General features: G+C 44.7%; 1 protein-coding gene across 2 annotated transcripts in view; it reads left to right on the top strand.

Annotated features, from left to right (window-relative positions):
• Window positions 1-9,491: 9,491 nt before the first annotated feature.
• The window catches only part of tram2 (translocation associated membrane protein 2), a 37,826-nt gene continuing 27,534 nt past the window's right edge, over window positions 9,492-19,783 (top strand). For both annotated transcript variants that reach the window (XM_048536573.1, XM_048536572.1), the window contains exons 1-2: window positions 9,492-9,641; window positions 17,009-17,072. In XM_048536573.1, coding sequence (XP_048392530.1) covers window positions 9,519-9,641; window positions 17,009-17,072 — 187 coding nt within the window. In that variant the 5' untranslated portion in view covers window positions 9,492-9,518. The remainder of the gene's footprint in view (window positions 9,642-17,008; window positions 17,073-19,783) is intronic.

Raw genomic sequence — 19,783 nt, 5'->3', positions numbered from 1 at the left:
TCGTAGCCTGGCATTTGTGTGGCACAAATGTCACTTGCTACTTGTCAGCCTAAGCCTGGATATTGTCCAGAGCTTGTTTCATTTGAACATGGGCTGCTTCAGTTTCTGAGGAGTCACGAATGGTGCCGAATATTGTGCAGTCATCGGCGCACATCCCCACTTCTGGCCTTATGGTGGAGTGAAGGTCATTCAATAAGGTCGTAGGTGATTTGATTATTCCACATTCCCTTTCAGCTCCTTGATTATCGAGAATCTACCACCCTCAGCCTTAAAAATATTCAAGGATTCGGATTCCATTACCTTTTCCTGGTTACTTTTCCTGGATCAAGTTTCTTGAGTGTTGTTAGGGCTGCACCCATCCAGGCAAGTGGGAAGTACAAAGAACAAAGAACGAAGAAAATTACACCACAGGAACAGGCGGTTTGGTCCTCCAAGCCTGTGCCGATCCAGATCCTCTATCTAAACCTGTAATTTATTTTCTAACGGTCTGTATCCATTTGCTCCCTGCCCATCCATGTACTTGTCCAGATACGTCTTAAAATTCACTATCGTGTCTGTGTCTACCACCTCCACTGGCAACGTGTTCCAGGCACCCACCACCCTCTGTGTAAAGAACTTTCCACGCATATCTCCCTTAAACTTTCCTCCTCTCACTTTGAACTCATGACCTCTAGTAATTGAGTCCCCCACTCTGGGAAAAAGCTTTTTGCTGTTCACCCTGTCTATACCTCTCATGATTTTGTAGATCTCAATCAGGTCCCCCCTTTCAACCTTCGTCTTTCTAATGTAAATAATCCTAATCTACTCAACCTCTTTTCATAGCTAGCATCCTCCATACCAGGCAACATCCTGGTGAACCTCCTCTGCACCCTCTCCAAAGCATCCACATCCTTTTGGTAATGTGGCGACCAGAACTGTACACAGTACTCCAAATGTGGCCGAACCAAAGTCCTATACAACTGTAAACATGACCTGCCAACTCTTGTACTCAATAACCCGCCCAATGAAGGAAAGCATGCCATATGCCTTTTTGACCACCCTATTGACCTGCGTTGTCACCTTCAGGGAACAGGACCTGAACACCCAGATCTCTCTGTTCATCAGTTTTCCCCAGGACTTTTCCATTTACTGTATAGCTCGTTCTTGAAAATCGTATGTAGTTCCACTGTGACAGATTAAAAATCAGCAAATCCAGAATTGCCTACTCCCTAGTGGGGTTCACTACAAACTGCTCCAAAAACAATCTCACAGATATTTTATGAAGTCCTTTCCTTGGGATCTGCTACCAACCTGATTTTCCCAGTTCACTTGCCTATTGAAGTCTTGAATGATTATTGCAACAGTGCCTTTCTTACATGTGGAAAATATTTTACAGAAAATATTCAACATGGTGCTCAGTTACAAGTGGTGTACCACAAGGATCTGTCGTGGGTCCTCTTCTATTTGTGACTTTTGTAAATGATTTGGATGAAGGATTGGAAGTGTGGATTAATAAGTGCACGGACGATTTGAAGGTGGGTCGTGTTGCGGACAGTGCGGAGAGCTGGTCTCAGTTACAAAGGGGCATTGGTAGGATGCAGAGATGGGCTGAGAAGTGGCAGATGGAGTTTAACCCTGAAAAGTGTGAGGTGATTCATTTTGGAAGGACAAACTTGAAAGCAGAATACAGGGTTAAGGGAAAGATTCTTGGCAGTGTGGAGGGGCAGAGGGATCTTGGGGTTCATGTTCACAGTTCCCTGAAAGCTGCCACCCAAGTGGATAGAGTTGTTAAGAAGGCATAAGGTGTGTTAGCTTTCATTAATAGAGGGATTGAGTTCAAGAGCCGTGAAGTCATGCTCCAGCTATACAAAACCCTGGTTCAGACACATCTGGAGTATTGTGTCCAGTTCTGGTTGCCTCATTGCAGGAAAGATGTGGAAGCATTGGAAAAGGTGCAGAGGAGATTTACCAGGATATTCCCTGGAATGGAGGGAAGGTCTTATGGAGAAAAGTTGAGAGGGCTTTTCTCTTTCGAACAATGAAGGATGAGAGGTGACTTGATAGAGGTGTACAAAATGATCAGAGGTACAGGTAGACAGTCAGAGACTTTTTCCTAGAGTGGAGGTAGCTTTTATGAGGGGGCATAGTTTTGAAGTGAGTGAAGGTAGATATCGCGGGAGACGTCAGAGGTAGATTCTTTACTCAGAGAGTGGTAGGGGTGTGGAATGCATTGCCGGAGAGGGTAGTGGAGTCGGCCTCATTTAAGCGGCTATTAGATAGGCATATGGATGATAGTATGAAGTAGGGGTGGAGGTGAGATAGACCTTAGGATTAGGTAAAAGTTTGGCACAATATCGTAGGCGAAGGGCCTGTACTGTGCTGTGCTGTTCAATGTTCTACTATGCCTTTTGTATCTCCAGATTTTTTTTAAAATTTCCCTATATCCTGTATATTGCTAGGAGGCCTGTACATAACTCCCGTCAGGGCCTGTTTTCCCTTTGCTGGCCCACAACTCTACCCACACAGATTCTACACTTTCTGACTCTATATCATTTCTAATTTCATTTCTTACTAACAAGGCAACCTCATCCCCTCTGCCCATCTGCCTGACTTGAAGTATGGCACCCTCAGTCCTGCATTGACTACACCCTTCTCATAGTTAAGTGATGATGGGAACTGCAGATGCTGGAGAATCCGAGATAACAAAGTGTGGAGCTGGATGAACACAGCAGGCCAAGCAGCATCTCAGGAGCACAAAAGCTGACGTTTCGGGCCTTGACCCTTCATCAGAAAGGATCAAGGCCCGAAACGTCAGCTTTTCTGCTCCTAAGATGCTGCTTGGCCTGCTGTGTTCATTCTTCTCATAGTTGTCCCCTTATCTGCTGTGCCTGAAGTTTGGATCTTGATCCTTTCCATACTCTGTTTTATTTATTATTCTGGAAATGTTAATAATCTCTGCTGGGCCCTCCTCCATTTAATTTTTTTCCATAATTGTTCATGCAACTTAACCCCCCCCCCCCCACCGCCAAGCCCTGCCCCACCTCTTGGTAAAGGTATCGAAGGTGCCAGGTTTGCTACCATCTGTATGATATGTTTTACAGAACTGCACTGCATCCTGGCCCATGTAACACACCTGTTTATCAATGTCCGTGTTTTTCATATTCCTCACAATATCTCCTTATGATATCTGGGTGATTTCACTGTTTGATAAATATTCTTCATCCACAGGTCCAAGAGGGTATCTCCATGCCCTGATCAGAACTCCATCTTTAATACAATCACCCTCTGGACTTGCTCTAGACTCAGCCTCAGTGTCAGCTCTCTGTGCTAACTTATTTCAGTCTGCTTTTCTGATAAAGGGTCTAGGCCTGAAACATCAGCTTTCCTGCTCCTCTGATGCTGCTTGGCCTGCTGTGTTCATCCAGCTCTACACCTTGTTATCTCTTACTTCAGTCTGCATCTGCTTCACTTGAGGAAGGGGTTATGCTCCAAAAGCTAGTGTGTTCAAATATGCCTCCTGGGCTATAACCTGGAGTCATGTGATTTTTGACATATTCCCTCATGGAGTCATATCGCATAGAAAGGGCCCTTCAGCCCATCAAATCTGCATTGACCTATATACGCTAGTCTCACTTTCCAACACCAGGTTCATTGCCTTGAATATTACGATGTTTCAAGAGCTCGTCTTTTGAAAGATTGAGGGGTTTCCTGCCTCAACTAGCCTCCCTGGCAGTACATTCCAGACCTCCCACCACTCTCTGGTAAAAAATATTTTCCTGAAATCCCCTCTAAACTCCACCTTTCACCTGGAAATCACGCCCCTTGTTATTATCCTTCAACTAAGGGGACCAACTGCTTTCTATCTACCCTGTCCAAGCCACCTCCATCAAAGAACCACTCCCCCCCACACCCTAATTGAATTATTCCCCAGGTGTAAATCCATCCACAGGTCATTTCTTAACTACCCTCTAGTGATTGTAATGAGGTCAGCTAGGTGGGGCTGTTAATTTGGTAGAATTCAGGAGCCCTGGCTGACAGGAATAAAGGGTGTCAAGGGTTCTTACCCATTTCTGAAGAAGGGTCTAGGCCCGAAACATCAGCTTTCCTGCTCTTCTGATGCTGCTTGGCCTGCTGTGTTCACCTCTGTCAGGAGTTCTGTTCACTCTGAGACCCTGGTCGGAGGGAACTGGAACAGTGCCAAGTACTATGTATATGTATATAAAGGGTGACTTGGTGATGGGATACCAGCCTCTATGGGGTTATTTCAACTCAACTACCATTAATACAGGCAACAAGTCACATTCCAATTTGAACCTTGATGAATGGAACTGGGGGATACTCAATACCTACACTATTTACTAACACTTCAGCTTTCACTGAACTCTATAGAGGGAAAATTAAATCCTTCTCCAGGGAGGCAGTTTCAATTGCTCCTGTATCCGTTAGTTTTGTTATGGGTTTGAAGAAACAAAAATTCATATCTCTCATCTATCCCGCCTTCTTCTTCGACAGTGTCTACCTCTGGTCTCTCAGTTGTAGTTCAGTGATCTTTTCCTTTGGAGTTTCCTGTTTGGACTCTCTCATAAACATCCATTGCAACTTGCTGCATTCTGAACCAGCATGTCCCAGCTCATTGCTTTGATTCTGAGACAGTAGGAACTGCTGATGCTGGAGAATCTGAGATAACAAGGTGTAGAGCTGGATGAACTCAACAGGCCACGCAGCATCAGAGGAGCAGGAAAGCTGACGTTTCGGGTAAAGGACGGTCCAGACATGAAATGTCAGCTTTTCTGTTCCTCTGATGCTGCTTGGCCTGCTGTGTTCATTCAGCCGTACACCTTTTTATCTCTACGTGACTTCTGATGTTGACTTCGACCCTCAGTAGCTTCCTTTCTGCCATGAAGAGGCATTCTCAGGGATTTCCAAATTGTGCAGTCTTTACTCCTGCTACTCCCCTTCCTTTTGCTCTCCAACTTTCTTTCCCTTTCAAATTTATGAGGGTAATTGAAACAATGATTACTTTATTGATTTCTCATAATCGTCAGCCATTGCTTTAGCAGTTGCAGCCATCCTATCGACAAATAAGTTCCCATTACAGAAAATAAATTTCTCCAAGAGAACAATCTCTCTCAGATCTTCAAACATAGTTTCAGTTTCTAATACCAGCGTCAAAATTACTTGGTTTTATCTTTTTCCATTCAACCTACGTTTGCCCAGACCGCTTCCATAAATTCAGCAAGTTTTGCCGATGCTCCTGAGGTACTAACTTGTGTTCACCCAGTATTTCTCTCTTTTCACATGGTCATATTCCCAAGAAACTTCCTCTGAGAGTGAAGCATACCTTTCCTGTCCTTTATCTGTCAACTTACTCTGATAAGCAATGGCCAGTCTGTAGTGACTGTAACAAGGTCAGCCAGGTGGACCTCATTGAACATGAGTTCCCTGATTGGATCAGGTTAACAACCTCAGTTAGGGAGCTCTCAATGACATAAAAGTATGTATGTCAGAGGTATTTGACCCCTGCATGCCTCACTCAGAGAGAGGCAGTGCTATTGTCAAAGGCAAATCATTTATGAATAAAGACTGATAGGTGATTGGATGTAGCCTTTGAAGAGTTATTTCACAGTGTTTACTCAGTGACTAATTTTTCTTGTTATTTCTCAAAAGGACATAACCAACATCTCCACATACTTTTTCTCCAGTTTATGTGGGGCTTTTATGAATGTAAGCATTTCCTTACTAAATGTCAGAATTAGATGGAGGAGAATTTGAGTCATGAGTCCTCCCAATCGTCTCCGTTCTCCTGCATTAAATGCATCATTCTCGTCATTTCTTATCTTTCTCCTCCTTTAGCTGCTGATATTCGTGCTTTCACTCTTTCTTCCCTTTCCTTATTTTTCTCTTCACTTTGGGATTCAAATTCCAATTTATTTTGTTTTATTTTCCAGTTGTTTAACTGCTTCATGTTGAAGCTGCTTCAGTTCTAACTCTAACACCAGATTCCAATGTTTCACTAACAAAAACAGAATTTTCTGGAAAAGCTCAGCAAGTCTGGCAGCATCTGTGAAGAAAAAAATCAGAGTTAATGTTTCGGTTTCCTCAGAACTTCACAGATGCTGCCAAACCTGCTGAACTTTTCCAGCAACTTCTGTCTCTGTTCCCGATTTACAGCATCCATGGTTCTTTTGGTCTTTATCCAGTGTTTCACTACCCAGAGTTCCTGATCTCTTTCGTTTTTGTATAAAGCTACATGCTCTGCTAGCCCTCTAGTTATGTCTGCCTTCTTCATGTTAGAGGCTTACTTCATTCCCAAAGTGAGATAGTAAGAACTGTCGATGCTGGAGTCAAATAACACAGTGTGGAGCTGGAGGAACACGTTAGGCCAGGCAGTATTAGAAGAACAGGAAAGCTGACGTTTCAGGCCTACACCCTTCATCAGAAAAGGGGGATGGGGAGAGGGTTCTGAAATAAATAGGGAGAGAGGGGGAGGTGGACCAAAGATGGGCCTATCCCCTCCCTACCTATATTCTCCTCTCCACCTATCTTCTCCTCTATCCATCTTTGGTCCACCTCCCCCTCTCTCCCTATTTATTTCAGACCCCTCCTCACCATGCCCCTTTTCCGATGAAGGGTCTAGGCCTGAAACGTCAGCTTTTGTGCTCCTAAGATGCTGCTTGGCCTTCTGTGTTCATTCAGCTTCACACTTTGTTATCCAAACCTGAAACATCAGATTCAGAGATAATGGGAACTGCAGATGCTGGAGATTCCAAGATAATAAAATGTGAGGCTGGATGAACACAGCAGGCCAAGCAGCATCTCAGGAGCACAAAAGCTGACGTTTCGGGCCTAGACCCTTCATCAGAGAGCCAAAACATCAGATTTCCTGTTCCTCTGATGCTGCTTGGCCTGCTGTGTTCCTACTGCAGTTCCTACTATCTCTGCCACCTGCAGGCAGTCTCAAGCAGTTTCCAGTTCTAGGTCTAACTGTATTTGTATTACAAATCCTGACTATTCCTTCAATCTTTTATCACTTACAAATACAACACCCAAATCTTTGTTTTCTCTGTTTCAAAATAACCCTGTAAGAGAACTCCAACTCTTACCACAACATACTTCGGAAAGTGCACTGATAATTGGGTTCCTATAACCTGCTCTGAGGGAGGATCACTGGACCCGAAACATTAACTCTGATTTTTCCTTCTCAGATGCAGCCAGACCTGCTGAGCTTTTCCAGCAACTTCTGTTTTTGTTTCTGATTTACAGCATCCACAGTTCTTTTGGTCTTCATTGAGGAATTTGATTAAATCCTTAAAATCCCCTATTCTCCTGTTATGGTGAACTCAGGTTAACAGAAAAGGGCAAGCAGGTTTCTGTACTTAACAAGAGATTACTATCTATTGCAAATCAATCAATTCTATCCACAGACAAACTCTCACACCTTTCTTAAATCTTTACACACAAACCTAAACAAAAGACTCGTTCGGACACATCTGGAGTATTGTGTCCAGTTCTGGTCGCCTCATTACAGGAAAGATGTGGAAGTGTGAGAAAAGGTGCCGAGGAGACTTACCAGGATGTTGCCTGGAATGGAGGGAAGGAATAATGAGGAAAGATTGGGAGAGCTAGGGCTTTTCTCTTTAGAACAATGAAGGATGAGAGGTGACTTGATAGAGGTGTACAAAATGATCAGAGGTATAGATAGAGTAGACAGCCAGAGACTTTTTCATCGGGTGGAGGTAGCTATTACGAGGGGGCATAGTTTTGAAGTGAGTGGAGGTAGATATAGGGGAGACATCAGAGGTAGATTCTTCACTCAGAGAGTGGTAGGGGTGTGGAATGCATTGCCAGAGAGGGTAGTGAAGTGGGCCTCATTATGGGCGTTTAAGTGGCTATTAGATAGGCATATGGATGATATTATAAGGTCGGGGTGGAGGTGAGATAGACCTTAGGATTAGGGTAAAAGTTCGGCACAACATTGTGGGCCGAAGGGCCTGTATTGTGCTGTACTGTTCTATGTTCCATGTTCTAACACCAGATTATAGTCCAACAAGTTTATTTGAAATCACAAGCTTTCAAAGTGCTGCCCCTTTGTCAAGTGAATTGAGGAGAGACCTACAGGCACAGAATTTATAATCCGTGATCAAAAGATCATACAAATGGTGTGAGTGGAGTGTTGACAAATACACGTATGACTCAGCCGATGTTGTCGACCTCATACGCTGCAAGCAAGGATGCAAGACCAGGCAGACACAATGACAATGGATGAATGAAAACAGTGCAACAATCGCCAGACAGGAATTGTCCCTCCAAGACAGGGAACACTTCAGCAGTCCAAGGACATTCAGCCTCCAATATTCAGGTAAGCATCCTCCAAGTTGGTCTTCGAGACACACAACACAGAATTGAACAGAAACTGATAGTCAAGTTCCGTACCCATGAAAATGTCCTCAACCGTGATCTTGGCTTCATGTTGTACTATATGTGACCCCACTATACTGTTCTGTATTTGTAAAATCTTCCGTACTGTTCTGTTTTGACACCATCACCTTGACAACTTGAAATAATTTCTCAACCTTAATTAGTTTGCACAGTTTTGAATTACTTGCTAAGAACTGTGGAAGGGTCACCAGACCTGAAATGTTAACTCTGATTTTTTTTTCACAGACGCTGACAGACCTGCTGAGCTTTTCCAGCAACTTCTGATTTTGTTGGAGTCAGACTGATTGCAAATGCAAATTCACCTCTGTACCTCCTCTGGTGCTATCATATCCTTCCTGTCATGAGGTGATCAGAACTGCACACAGTATTTCAGCTGTGGCCTAACCAACATCTGTACAACTCCAACATTACCTTGGTGAGAGATAGTGGGAACTGCAGTTGCTGGAGAATCTGAGAATGACAAGGTGTAGAGCTGGATGAACACACAGGCCAAGCAGCATCAGAGGAAAGGAGAAGTTATCGTTTTGGATATTACCCTTCTTCAGGTCTGCACAAAGGCATGGGGGGGGGCTGCAGATAAAGAGGTGATAGGTGGACAACACCAGTAGATATGACCTGATTAGTCAATGGGAGGGATGAATCCAGATGGTAGTTAGAAGGGAGGGTCAGTAGGAGTGGGGAGGGGGTGGCTGGGAAAGTTATTTGAAATTGGAGTACTCAGTGCTATAGGGTACCCAGGTGGAAGATAATGTGTTGTTCCTCACATTTGCGTTCTGTACTGCTGCGAGACTGGAGGAGACTGACGACGGACATGTCGGAGGGGCAGTGGGGATAGAATGTGTAGTGACCGGGACGATAGGATGGCCGTTCCAGGCCAGGCGAAGATGTGGGAGAAATGGTCACCTCGTTTACATTTGGACTCACCGATGGAGAGAAGAGAGAGTGAATAGGGTGGGTTTGTTTAGAGAGAGCAGGATCATTGTTTGGGTGTGGATTTACTGGAGGTGGGCCCCACATTTTGGGGCCGGCGGTCAGCACGTTGCCGTTTTAAGGAGTTGTAGGCGGCAGGCGCCTGCGCCGCTCGGGCCGGACAGCGGGCGATGGCTGCTTTCAGAAAGCGGAGTAAAAGCTGTCCGTTCCTGAGCCAGGAATTCTTCATCCAGAACCACGCTGACATTGTGTCGTGTCTCGTCGTGCTGGTCCTGATCGGGCTCATGTTCGAGGTCAGCAGGCGGATCCGGGGAGGGGGCTTACTGCGCCAAACTTTCCCAAACTCCTGCAAACTTTCCCAAACTCCTGCAAACTTTCCCAAACTCCTGCAAACTTTCCCGCCCGGGTTGGGCTGAGCGGAGGCTGCAGCCGGAGCCGAAACAAACCCGAGACTCGGGGGTGGGGGTGGGGAAGGAAGAGAGAGAGATGGATGGATGGATGGATGGAGAGAGGGACGGAGAGTGCCACGTCCCTCACTCCCCGGGGGCCGGGGGAGAACCGAGGGAAAAAGGGAAAAAAGTAAAAAAAAACGAGGGGTGGAGGCGGGAAAAGAGAGACAGACAGAGCGAAAGAACCAAGGAAAAACAGAGAGAGAGAGAGAGAGAGAGAACCGGGGTGGGAGGCGGAGAGAAAGAGAAAACACGGGGGAGAGGAGAGGGACGGAGAGAAAACAGAAAATACAACGAGAAAGAAGAGGAGGATGAGAGAGAAAACCAAGATGATGAAGAGAAGTGGTAAAGAAAACAAATTGGAGAGGGAGGAAGAACAGGGGGGGGAAAGGAATGAAAATTCAGAGGAAGAACACATCTTCATGTATTTCTGAAATTTCAGTTTGAAAGTTACAAACATCACCGATTTCTTCAGTGTCATTGGGTCAAAATCCTGGAAATCCTTCCCTCAGGGCAGTGTGGATCAACCTACAGCACATGGACTGCAGAAGGTCAAGGAGGCAGCTCACCTTGACCACCTTACAAAGAACATTGTGTGGAACCAGGCCTTTCAGTCGCATATGTCTGTGCAACGCCTCATGCTTTTCTAAACTAACCCAATCTGCCTGTACGTGGGATGTGTCCGTCTCCCTACCTGTTCATGTTTCTGTTTAAAAGCCTCTCGTACGTTGCTATCATATCTGCTTCTACCGCCTCCCCGGCGGAATGTTCCAGATACCTTCCACCCTCTGTTTTTAAAACAAAAACTTGCCTTGCACATCTAATTACACTGTTTCCCCCCCCCCGCCTCGCTCCTTAAACCTGTACTCCCCAGACCCCCCCCCCCCAATCGAACCATAGAAATGATACAGCATAGAAGTGGGCCAATCTCTCCTCACAGCTACAAGTCTCGAGCCCTGCCAATATTTTAGTAAATCTCCTCTGCACTCTCTCCAGAGCAGTTACATCCTTCCTGTAAGCAGTGCCCAGAACTGTACACAGTACTGTAGCTATGGGCTCACAAGTGTCATGTACAGTTTCATCATTATATCCCTACTTTAGTATTCTATTCCTCTGCCAATGAAGGAGAGCATTCCATATGCCTTCTTTAAAACTTTATTAATGTGTACTGTTACCTTAAGGAAACTATACACTTGCATGCCAAGATCTCTCACTTCATCTCCCCCTCTCAGTGTATTCCCATGTATTGGGTATTCCCTTTTACTGTTTGACCTCCCTAAATGCATTATCTCACTCTTATAAGAGGTAAGTGCCAGATGGAGCTTTCTTGCCCTCTCCATCAATACCATTTGAGGTTACAGCTATCCACGACACAGCCAATTTTTGTTTTGTTGGAAGATTTCCAAGTTATACCCCACATGTTCAAATCCAAATTGTTCAGGTAGAAAGCAACAACAGGATCCCAACCCTAAGCCCTGTAGAACAACACTTGAAACAGCTTTCCATTTGCAAGAGCAGCCACCAATAATTACTCTTTGGATCTAAAGCTGGCTTAGTAACAGGAAGAAAGTTCTGAGGAAGGGTCACCGGAGCTGAAAAGAACTCTGTTTTCTCCTCCACAGATGCTGCCAGACCTGCTGAGCTTTTCCAGCAACTTTGTTTTTGTTCCTGATTTACAGCATCAGTTCTTCTGGTTTTTATTTTGACACATTATCCTGTATACCGTAGGCTTTCAATTTTTTTGACCATTCTGCCACAATGTCTTACTAAGATCCATGTGTAGACTGCACTACCTTCATCAATTTCCCCCTTATCACTTAAAGAACTCAGTCAAATTTGTAAGGCATGACATTCCTTGAAACAAACCCATGCTAACTATTGTATCAGTGATAATGGGAACTGCAGATGCTGGACAATCCGAGATATCAAAGTGTGAAGCTGGATGAACACAGCAGGCCAAGCAGCATCTCAGGAGCACAAAAGCTGACGTTTTGGGCCTAGACCCTTGATCAGAGAGATGCTCCCTGATCAAGGGTCTCGGACCGAAACGTCAGTTTTTGTGCTCCTGAGATGCTGCTTGGCCTGCTGTGTTCATCCAGCTTCACACTTTGTTACCATGCTAACTATTCCTGACTAGTCCATGCCTTTCTAAATAACAGTTTTTAGATCTCTTGGGATTGATTCTAATGATTTGCCTACCACCGAAGTAAGACTGACTGGCTTATAATTATTTGGCATTTCCTTTAAATCCTTTTAAAGTTCGGAACAACATTGCATTCCTTCAGTCCTCCTGCACTTCACCTGTGTGTCTTGAAGATTAGAAAATAATCCTCTGCTATTGTGCTCCTGAGATGCTGCTTGGCCTGCTGTGTTCATCCAGCTCCACACTTTGTTATCTTGGATTGTCCAGCATCTGCAGTTCCCATTATCTCCTCCTCGTATATCTCTGTCCTTTTCTGTAATAAAACTAAATCTAACCGAATTGTGGTCACCATCTCTGATATGATCACCACTGACTTCGCTCACTTGCCCATCTTCATTTCCCAAAACGAAATCCAGAACTGCATCTCCTCTGACAGTACATGAATTTCTCACCATCAATGCCCCTTATGTTGTTTGAAACCCAGCTGATATTGGGATAGTTATAGTCTCATACTGTTATCACCTTCCTATTCCTACAGGCAGAAATTTGTCTACAAATATATTCATCTGTCTCCCTCTCACTATTTGGGGCTGTGTAATACAGTCGTAGAATACTATGTGACTGCCCTTTTTTTGATTTCTGAGCTCAGCCTCTACCCCAATTTTGTAATATTTCTTGCAAAGTATAAATAGCTCAAACCTGTCAATTTCCTTTGCCAGACACTTTTTAAATCCTCATTTCCTTTGTCCTGTTGAGTCGCTGACTATATTACTACGTCACGTTCTACCTCCTGTTTTCTGATCTGAATCTGACCCATCCAAGTCTACACTTTAGTTTCCATCCCTCTGTCATATAGCTTCAAACCTCATCAACAGAACTAGCACAAGGACCCCGAGAGGGTATTTGTCCCAGCTCTGCCCAGGTACAATCTGTCAGCCCTGTACGGGTCCCACCTTCCCCAGAAATGGTCCCAATGCCTCAAGAATGTAAACCCTCTCCCTAGTACAACGTTTCTCCAGACGCACACTCATCTGATCAATCCTCATATTCCTCCTGTCACTAGCACATGGCACTGACAGTAATCCTGAGCTTACTACGTTTAAGGCCCTGCGTTTTAATTTATCTCCTGACTTCCTATATTCAGCTCTTCAGGTCCTTGTCCCTTTGTTTAACTTTTGTTGGTATCTGTGCATACCACAATCGCTGGCTGATTACCTTCCCCCTCCAGAATGTTCTGCAGCTGCTCCCTGGCACCAGGGAGGCAACACACCATCCTGGATTCATGCCTGCCACCGCAGAAGTGCCCGTCTGTACCCCTTACTATTGAATCCCTGATCACGATAGCCCTGCCGCTCATTTTTCTCCCCTTCTTTACAGGAGAGCCACCTATGGGGCCATGAACCTGGCTGATGCTGCTTTCCCCCCCACCGTGCCATTGCACCCAGCAGTGTGTATATTTGAGAGGGGGATGACCATAGGAGACACTTGCATATTGTTCCTGAACCTTTTACTTTTTCTGATGGTCACCCATTCCCTTTCTGCCCTGTGTGATTCTTTCTGTACCTAGCAGTTGTCATTTCCACTCTGGGAAAAAGACTCTGACTCTCCACCCTCTCCATGCCCCATGTAATTTTATATCGCTCTGTCACATTGCCCTTTAGCTTCTAACGCTGGAGGAAGAAAAACAATCTGAGTTTGTTCAACCTCTTCTTAAAGCTAATACACTAATCCAGACAACATCCTGGTAAACCTGTAGCACCCTCTCCAAAGTCTCCATGTCCTTCCTGTTGTGTGACAACTGGAACTACTTGCAATATTCCAAATGTGGTCTAACTGAAATTTTTTACAGCTGCAACATGACTTGCTAATTTTTATAGCCAGTACCTTGACTGATGAAGAATGCGTGCCATCTTTACCACCTGATCCATTTCTGTCACCACTTTCAGTGTCTCAGTGCTCCTAAGCATTTCTAAACAAAAGACCCAAAGAACTGCAGATGCTGGAAATGAGAAACTAAAACAGAAATTGCTGGAAAATTTCAGCAACTCTGGCAGCATCTGTGGAGAGAAAGCAGAGTTAACATTTCAAGTCCAGTGATCCTTCTTCTGAAGAAATGTTAACTCTGCTTTCTTAGCAGAACCTGCTGAGCTCTTCCAACAATTTCTATTTTTGCTCCTAATGGTCCTGCCATTTACTGTACACTTTACTCTTGCATTTGACCTCCCAAAATGCATCACCTCACACTTGACTGAATTAAATTTGATCTGCCATTTGTCCACCCAACTTTCTAGCTGATCTATATCCTGTTGTATCCTTTCATAACCTTCCTCAATATCCACAACTCCAATTTTTATGTCAGGTGCAAACTTACTAATCAGACCACCAACATTTTTATCCAAATCATTTATATATAATACGAACACCAGAGGTTCTAGCAGTGATCCTTGTGGAACACCGGGTCACAGACCTCCAGTCAGAAAATTACCCCTCTACAACCACCCTCTGCCCTCTATGGTCACGCCAGTTTTGTATGAAATTTGCCAACTCTGTGGATCCCATGCGATTTGATCTTCTGGACCAGCTTACAATGAGAGACCTTGTCAAATTCTTTAGTAAAGTTTATGTAGACAACATCCACTGTCCTACCCTCAATCATTTCCATCACTTCCTTAAAAAAATTAATCAAATTTGTGAGATAAGGCCTCCCACACATGGCCATGTTGACTATCCCTAATAATTCCATTCTTCTCCAAGTGCAATTAAATCTTGACCCTTAGAATCTTCTCCAATAATTTCCCTACTGCTGATGTAAGGCTCATTGGTCAGTAATTTCCTAGATTATCCTGTTGTCCTTCTTAAGGAAGGGAACAGTATTGGCTATTCTCCAGTCTTCTGTGATCTCACGTGTGACAGAAGAAGGTACAAAGGTGTCTATCAAGGCCTCAGCAATCTCCTCCCTTGCCGCCTCCTGTATCCCAGGATAGATCCGATCAGGCCCTGGGGACTTAGCTATCTTAATATTTTTCCAAAAACCACCACCTCCATATTGACTTGACCCGAAGTATCAACACGCCCCTCTCAAATCTTACAATCATCCTTGTCCTTCTCCTTGGTCAGTACTGATATGGTCCTTATTAAGGACCTCAGCCACTTCCTCTGGCACCGTGCATAAATTCTCTCCTTTGTCCATAAGTGGACCTATCCTTTCCTGAGTTATCTTCTTGCTCCTAATATACATATAAAATACCTTGGGATTCTCTGTAATCCTACTTGTCAAGGACATTTCAAGGCACCTTTTCTCCCTCCTAATTCCTTGTTTAAGTTCTTTTCTGCTTCGTTTATACTCCTCAAGGGCCTTGTTTGATTTCTGTTTTCTAAACCTTACATATGCTTCCTTTTCCTTAACTAAATTTACATCTCATCCAAATTTTGCCATCTTTATCTTTCATCCTCATTGATACGTGTTGGTCCTGAACTCTGGTCAGCTGGCTTCTGAAAGACTCCCACATGTCCAATGTGGATGTGCCTTCAAATGTCTTGCCCCAGTCCAGTTTTTCCAGTTCCTGCCTCATTGTTGTAATTAGCCTTCCCCATCTGCTGCAGGCGGAACTATTCCAGATTTTCCTGTCTCTCTACATAACTGAAGTCCTTTATCCCACGGTGCCATCTCTGAACTGATGACAGCTTTCTAACATAAGGCCATAGATAGGAACAAGAGGAGGCCATTCAGCCCTTTAAGACTGCTGTGCTATTCAAAAGGATCACAGCAGATCCAACATTCTTCATGCCCTTTCCCTGTAATCAATGTGCTTAAGTTGGACTGAATGCTTCAGAAATCTTGCATATGAAAGTTTAGCATAATTTTTAGGCTCTATTTCTCAATAAAGCAAAGATCCCAGGTTTTTAAATATCTTCTCAACTCGACACCTTTAAAGATTTGGCTGTAGACCCTGTTGGGTCTCTCTGTTTCTGCGCCACTTTCAAATTGTGGTATTTAGTTTAAATTGCCTCCCCTCTGGCTTTCTACACAAATTAATCATTTCAGACTCTTCTCTTTTGACTTAAAGTTTGGCGGGAATCTTTTAGAGATAAAAGATCCTTCTGCAAATTTACTGATCAACCCTTTCTCCTGGAGAAAATAAATTGGTATTTGGAAAAGTATGGATTAATGAATATATAAGGCACTGCCTGAATTAAAGGCACATTTGTTTGAAAATCAGGGAATCCGCCACTACCAACACCTTGAGGGTTACCCTTGACCAAAAACTGAACTGAACTAGTCATGTAAACAGTAAGTACGAGAACAGGTTCGGGGCTAGGAAAACTGCAGCAAAGTAACTCATCTCCCAGCTGGCCAAAGCCTGTCCACCATCTCCAAGTCACAAGTCAGGAGTGTGATGGAATATACCCCACTCGTCTGGATGGGTGCAGCTCCAACGACACTCAGAAACTTAACATCACCCTGGACAATCAGTCAGTTGATTGGCATTGCATCCACAAGCATCCACTTCCTTCACCACTGATGCAGAGTGGCAGCAACGTGTACCATTTATAATGTGCACTCAGAAATTCATCAAAGCTTCTGTGACAGCACCTGTTAAACCCATAACCATTGCCCTCTAGTAGGACAAGGACAGCAGATACATGGGGAACTTGCAGGGACTGGAGTCCCCTTCAAGCCACTCACCATCCTGACTTGGAAATATATTGCCCTTTCTTCAGTGTCACTGGGTCAAAATCCTGGAAATCCCTTCCTAAGGGCACTGTGGGTCTACATGCAGCACATGGACTGCAGCGGTTCAAGAAGGCAGCTCACCCCCACCTTCTCAAGGGCAACTAGGGATGGGCAATAAGTACTGGCCCAGCCAGTAACTTGTGGGAAAGAGAAATAAAAATTGATCAAGTTGGTTATGTTTTCTCATGTAATGTGCTGAGTGTAGAAAATGGTTGAAGTTCTTGACCTGCACATGCGTGCTCCTGTGATGGTTCACTGTTAATTGCCAACAGTGCTGGTAAGAATGTAACCATTAGTTTTGGACTTATTTCCAACTGATGTTTTGTCTCCTAGGTTACGGCAAAGACAGCGTTCATGTTTATTTCCCCGCAGAACAATGTCAGTACAGTGACTCCAGGTAACAAATCAGAAACTGGCTTCAAAACTGGGTTGGGTGAGTGTAGACCCATAGAAAAGCACAAAGTGCTGTTTAAATATTCCCCTTTGATTCCTTTGGGAGTATCTGTTGAATTGGAATCTGCTATTGAGATTTCTATTTAATACTGATGGGTTTACGAAACAATTAGAGTGGGAATCTTGGAATTATTAATCATCAGCGCAGCGATCCTCAAAATGAATTTGTGCAGTTTCTCCCTGATATCTGAATGAGTGGAGTTTCGCAGCGTTTAGAGTTGGGGCTGTTTATAGTTTACGTCGATGATTTAGCCTTGAATGTAAAAGGGTTGATCAGTAAATTTCTCTATTGAACATAAGTTTGTTATTAATTTGTTATTATTACTTGAAGTGAGCTTTCTGCTTTAGTATTGAGTGGGTGTTCAGATAAGTGGGGTATGGATGCTAGGGCAGTTGCTTGCTCCTCCTGCAAAATGTGGCAGTTGGGAGATGTGGCACACGTCTCCGCTGGCTACATCTGCGGGAAGTGCACCCAGCTACAGCTCCTTGAAAACCGTGTTAGGGAAATGGAGCTGGAGCTGGATGAACTACGGATCATTCGGGAGGCAGAGGGGGTAATTGAGAGGAGTTATCGGGAGTTGGTCACTCCTAAGGCTCAGGACGAGGATAGATGGGTTACAGTTAGGGGGAGGAAAGGGGACAGACAGACAGTGCAGAGATCCCCTGTGGGCATTCCCCTCAGCAATAAGTATACCGTTTTGGATACTGCTGGGGGGGTTGACCTACCAGAGGAAAGCCATAGTAGTCAGTTCTCTGGCACTGAGCCTGACACTGTGGCAAAGAAGGGAAGGGGGCAGAATAGAAAAGTACTCGTGGTAGGGGACTCGATAGTTAGGGGAATCGACAGGAGATTTTGTGGGCAAGATCGGGATTCCCGGAAGGTATGTTGCCTCCCTGGTGCCAGGGTCCGGGACGTCTCCGATCGGGTGTATAAAGTTCTGAAAGGGGAGGGTGAACAGCCAGAAATCGTGTTACATATTGGCACAAATGATATAGCCAGAAATAGGTTTGAGGATATAAAAAGTGATTTCAGGGAGTTAGGATGGAAGCTGCAGAGCAGGACGAACAGAGTAGTGTTCTCTGGTTTACTACCGGTGCCACGAGATAGCGAGGTGAGGAACAGGGAGCGGGCGCAGCTGAACACGTGGCTACGCAGCTGGTGTAGGAGGGAGGGTTTCAGATATGTTGATAATTGGGATGCCTTCTGGGGAAGGTGGGACCTGTACAAGAAGGACGGGTTGCATCTGAACTGGAAGGGGACCAATGTCCTGGGTGGAAGGTTTGCTCGAGTAGTTCGAGAGGGTTTAAACTAGTATGGCAGGGGGGTGGGAACCTGAGCTGTATACCAGAGGTGAGCGTTGATGCAGGTGAGGCAGTAGCAAGAGGTAGACCAGCTAGTGGGAAGGATTTTCCTGGGAAGGAACCAAGGGATCGGTTAAAGTGTGTTTGCTTTAATGCAAGGAGTATCAGGAATAAAAGTGATGAACTTAGAGCATGGATCAGTACCTGGTGCTATGATGTTGTGGCCATAACAGAGACATGGGTTTCTCATGGGCTGGAATGGTTGCTGGATATTCCAGGGTTTAGAACATTTAAAAAGAATAGGGAGGGGGGAAAAAGAGGAGGGGGTGTAGCACTACTAATCAGAGAGGGTATCACAGCTACAGAAGCTTCCATTGTCGAGGAAGATCTGCCTACTGAGTCAGTATGGGTGGAAATTAGGAACAGCAAGGGAGTAGTCACCTCGTTAGGGGTTTACTACAGGCCCCCCAATAGCAGCAGGGAGATTGTAGAAAGCATAGGTCGACAGATTTTGGAAAAGTGTGGATGCAGTAGGGTTGTTGTAATGGGTGACTTTAACTTTCCTAATATTGATTGGAACCTCCTTCGAGCAGAAGATTTGAATGGAGCTGTTTTTGTAAGGTGTGTTCAGGAGGGTTTCCTAACGCAGTACGTTGACAGGCCGACGAGGGGAGAGGCCATTCTAGACTTGGTGCTCGGAAACGAGCCGGGGCAGGTATCAGATCTTGTGGTGGGAGAGCATTTTGGTGATAGTGACCATAACACTCTCTCATTCTACATAGCTATGGAGAAGGAGAGGATTAGGCAGAATGGGAGGATATTTAATTGGGGAAGAGGAAACTATGATGCGATTAGACACGAGTTAGGAAGCCTGGACTGGGAGCAGTTGTTCCATGGTAAGGGAACTATAGACATGTGGAGATGGTTTAAGGAACAGTTGTTGGGAGTGATGAGTAAATATGTCCCTCTGAGACAGGCAAGACGGGGTAAGATAAAGGAACCTTGGATGACGAGAGCGGTGGAGCTTCTAGTGAAAAGGAAGAAGGTAGCTTACATAAGGTGGAGGAAGCTAGGGTCAAGTTCAGCTAGACAGGATTACATGCAGGCAAGGAAGGAGCTCAAAAATGGTCTGAGGAGAGCCAGGAGGGGGCACGAGAAAGGCTTGGCAGAAGGAATCCGGGAAAACACAAAGGCATTTTACACTTACGTGAGGAATAAGAGAATGGTCAAAGAAAGAGTAGGGCCGATCAGGGATAGCATAGGGAACTTGTGTGTGGAGCCTGAGGAGGTAGGGGAAGCCCTAAATGAGTTTTTTGCTTCTGTCTTTACGAAAGAAACGACCTGTGTAGTGAA

Source organism: Stegostoma tigrinum, chromosome 9 (assembly GCF_030684315.1).
Source record: "Stegostoma tigrinum isolate sSteTig4 chromosome 9, sSteTig4.hap1, whole genome shotgun sequence".
Classification (NCBI taxonomy): Eukaryota; Metazoa; Chordata; class Chondrichthyes; order Orectolobiformes; family Stegostomatidae; genus Stegostoma; species Stegostoma tigrinum.
Note: the sequence above shows the minus strand (reverse complement) of the source record. Positions and strands in the feature narration are given on the sequence as shown.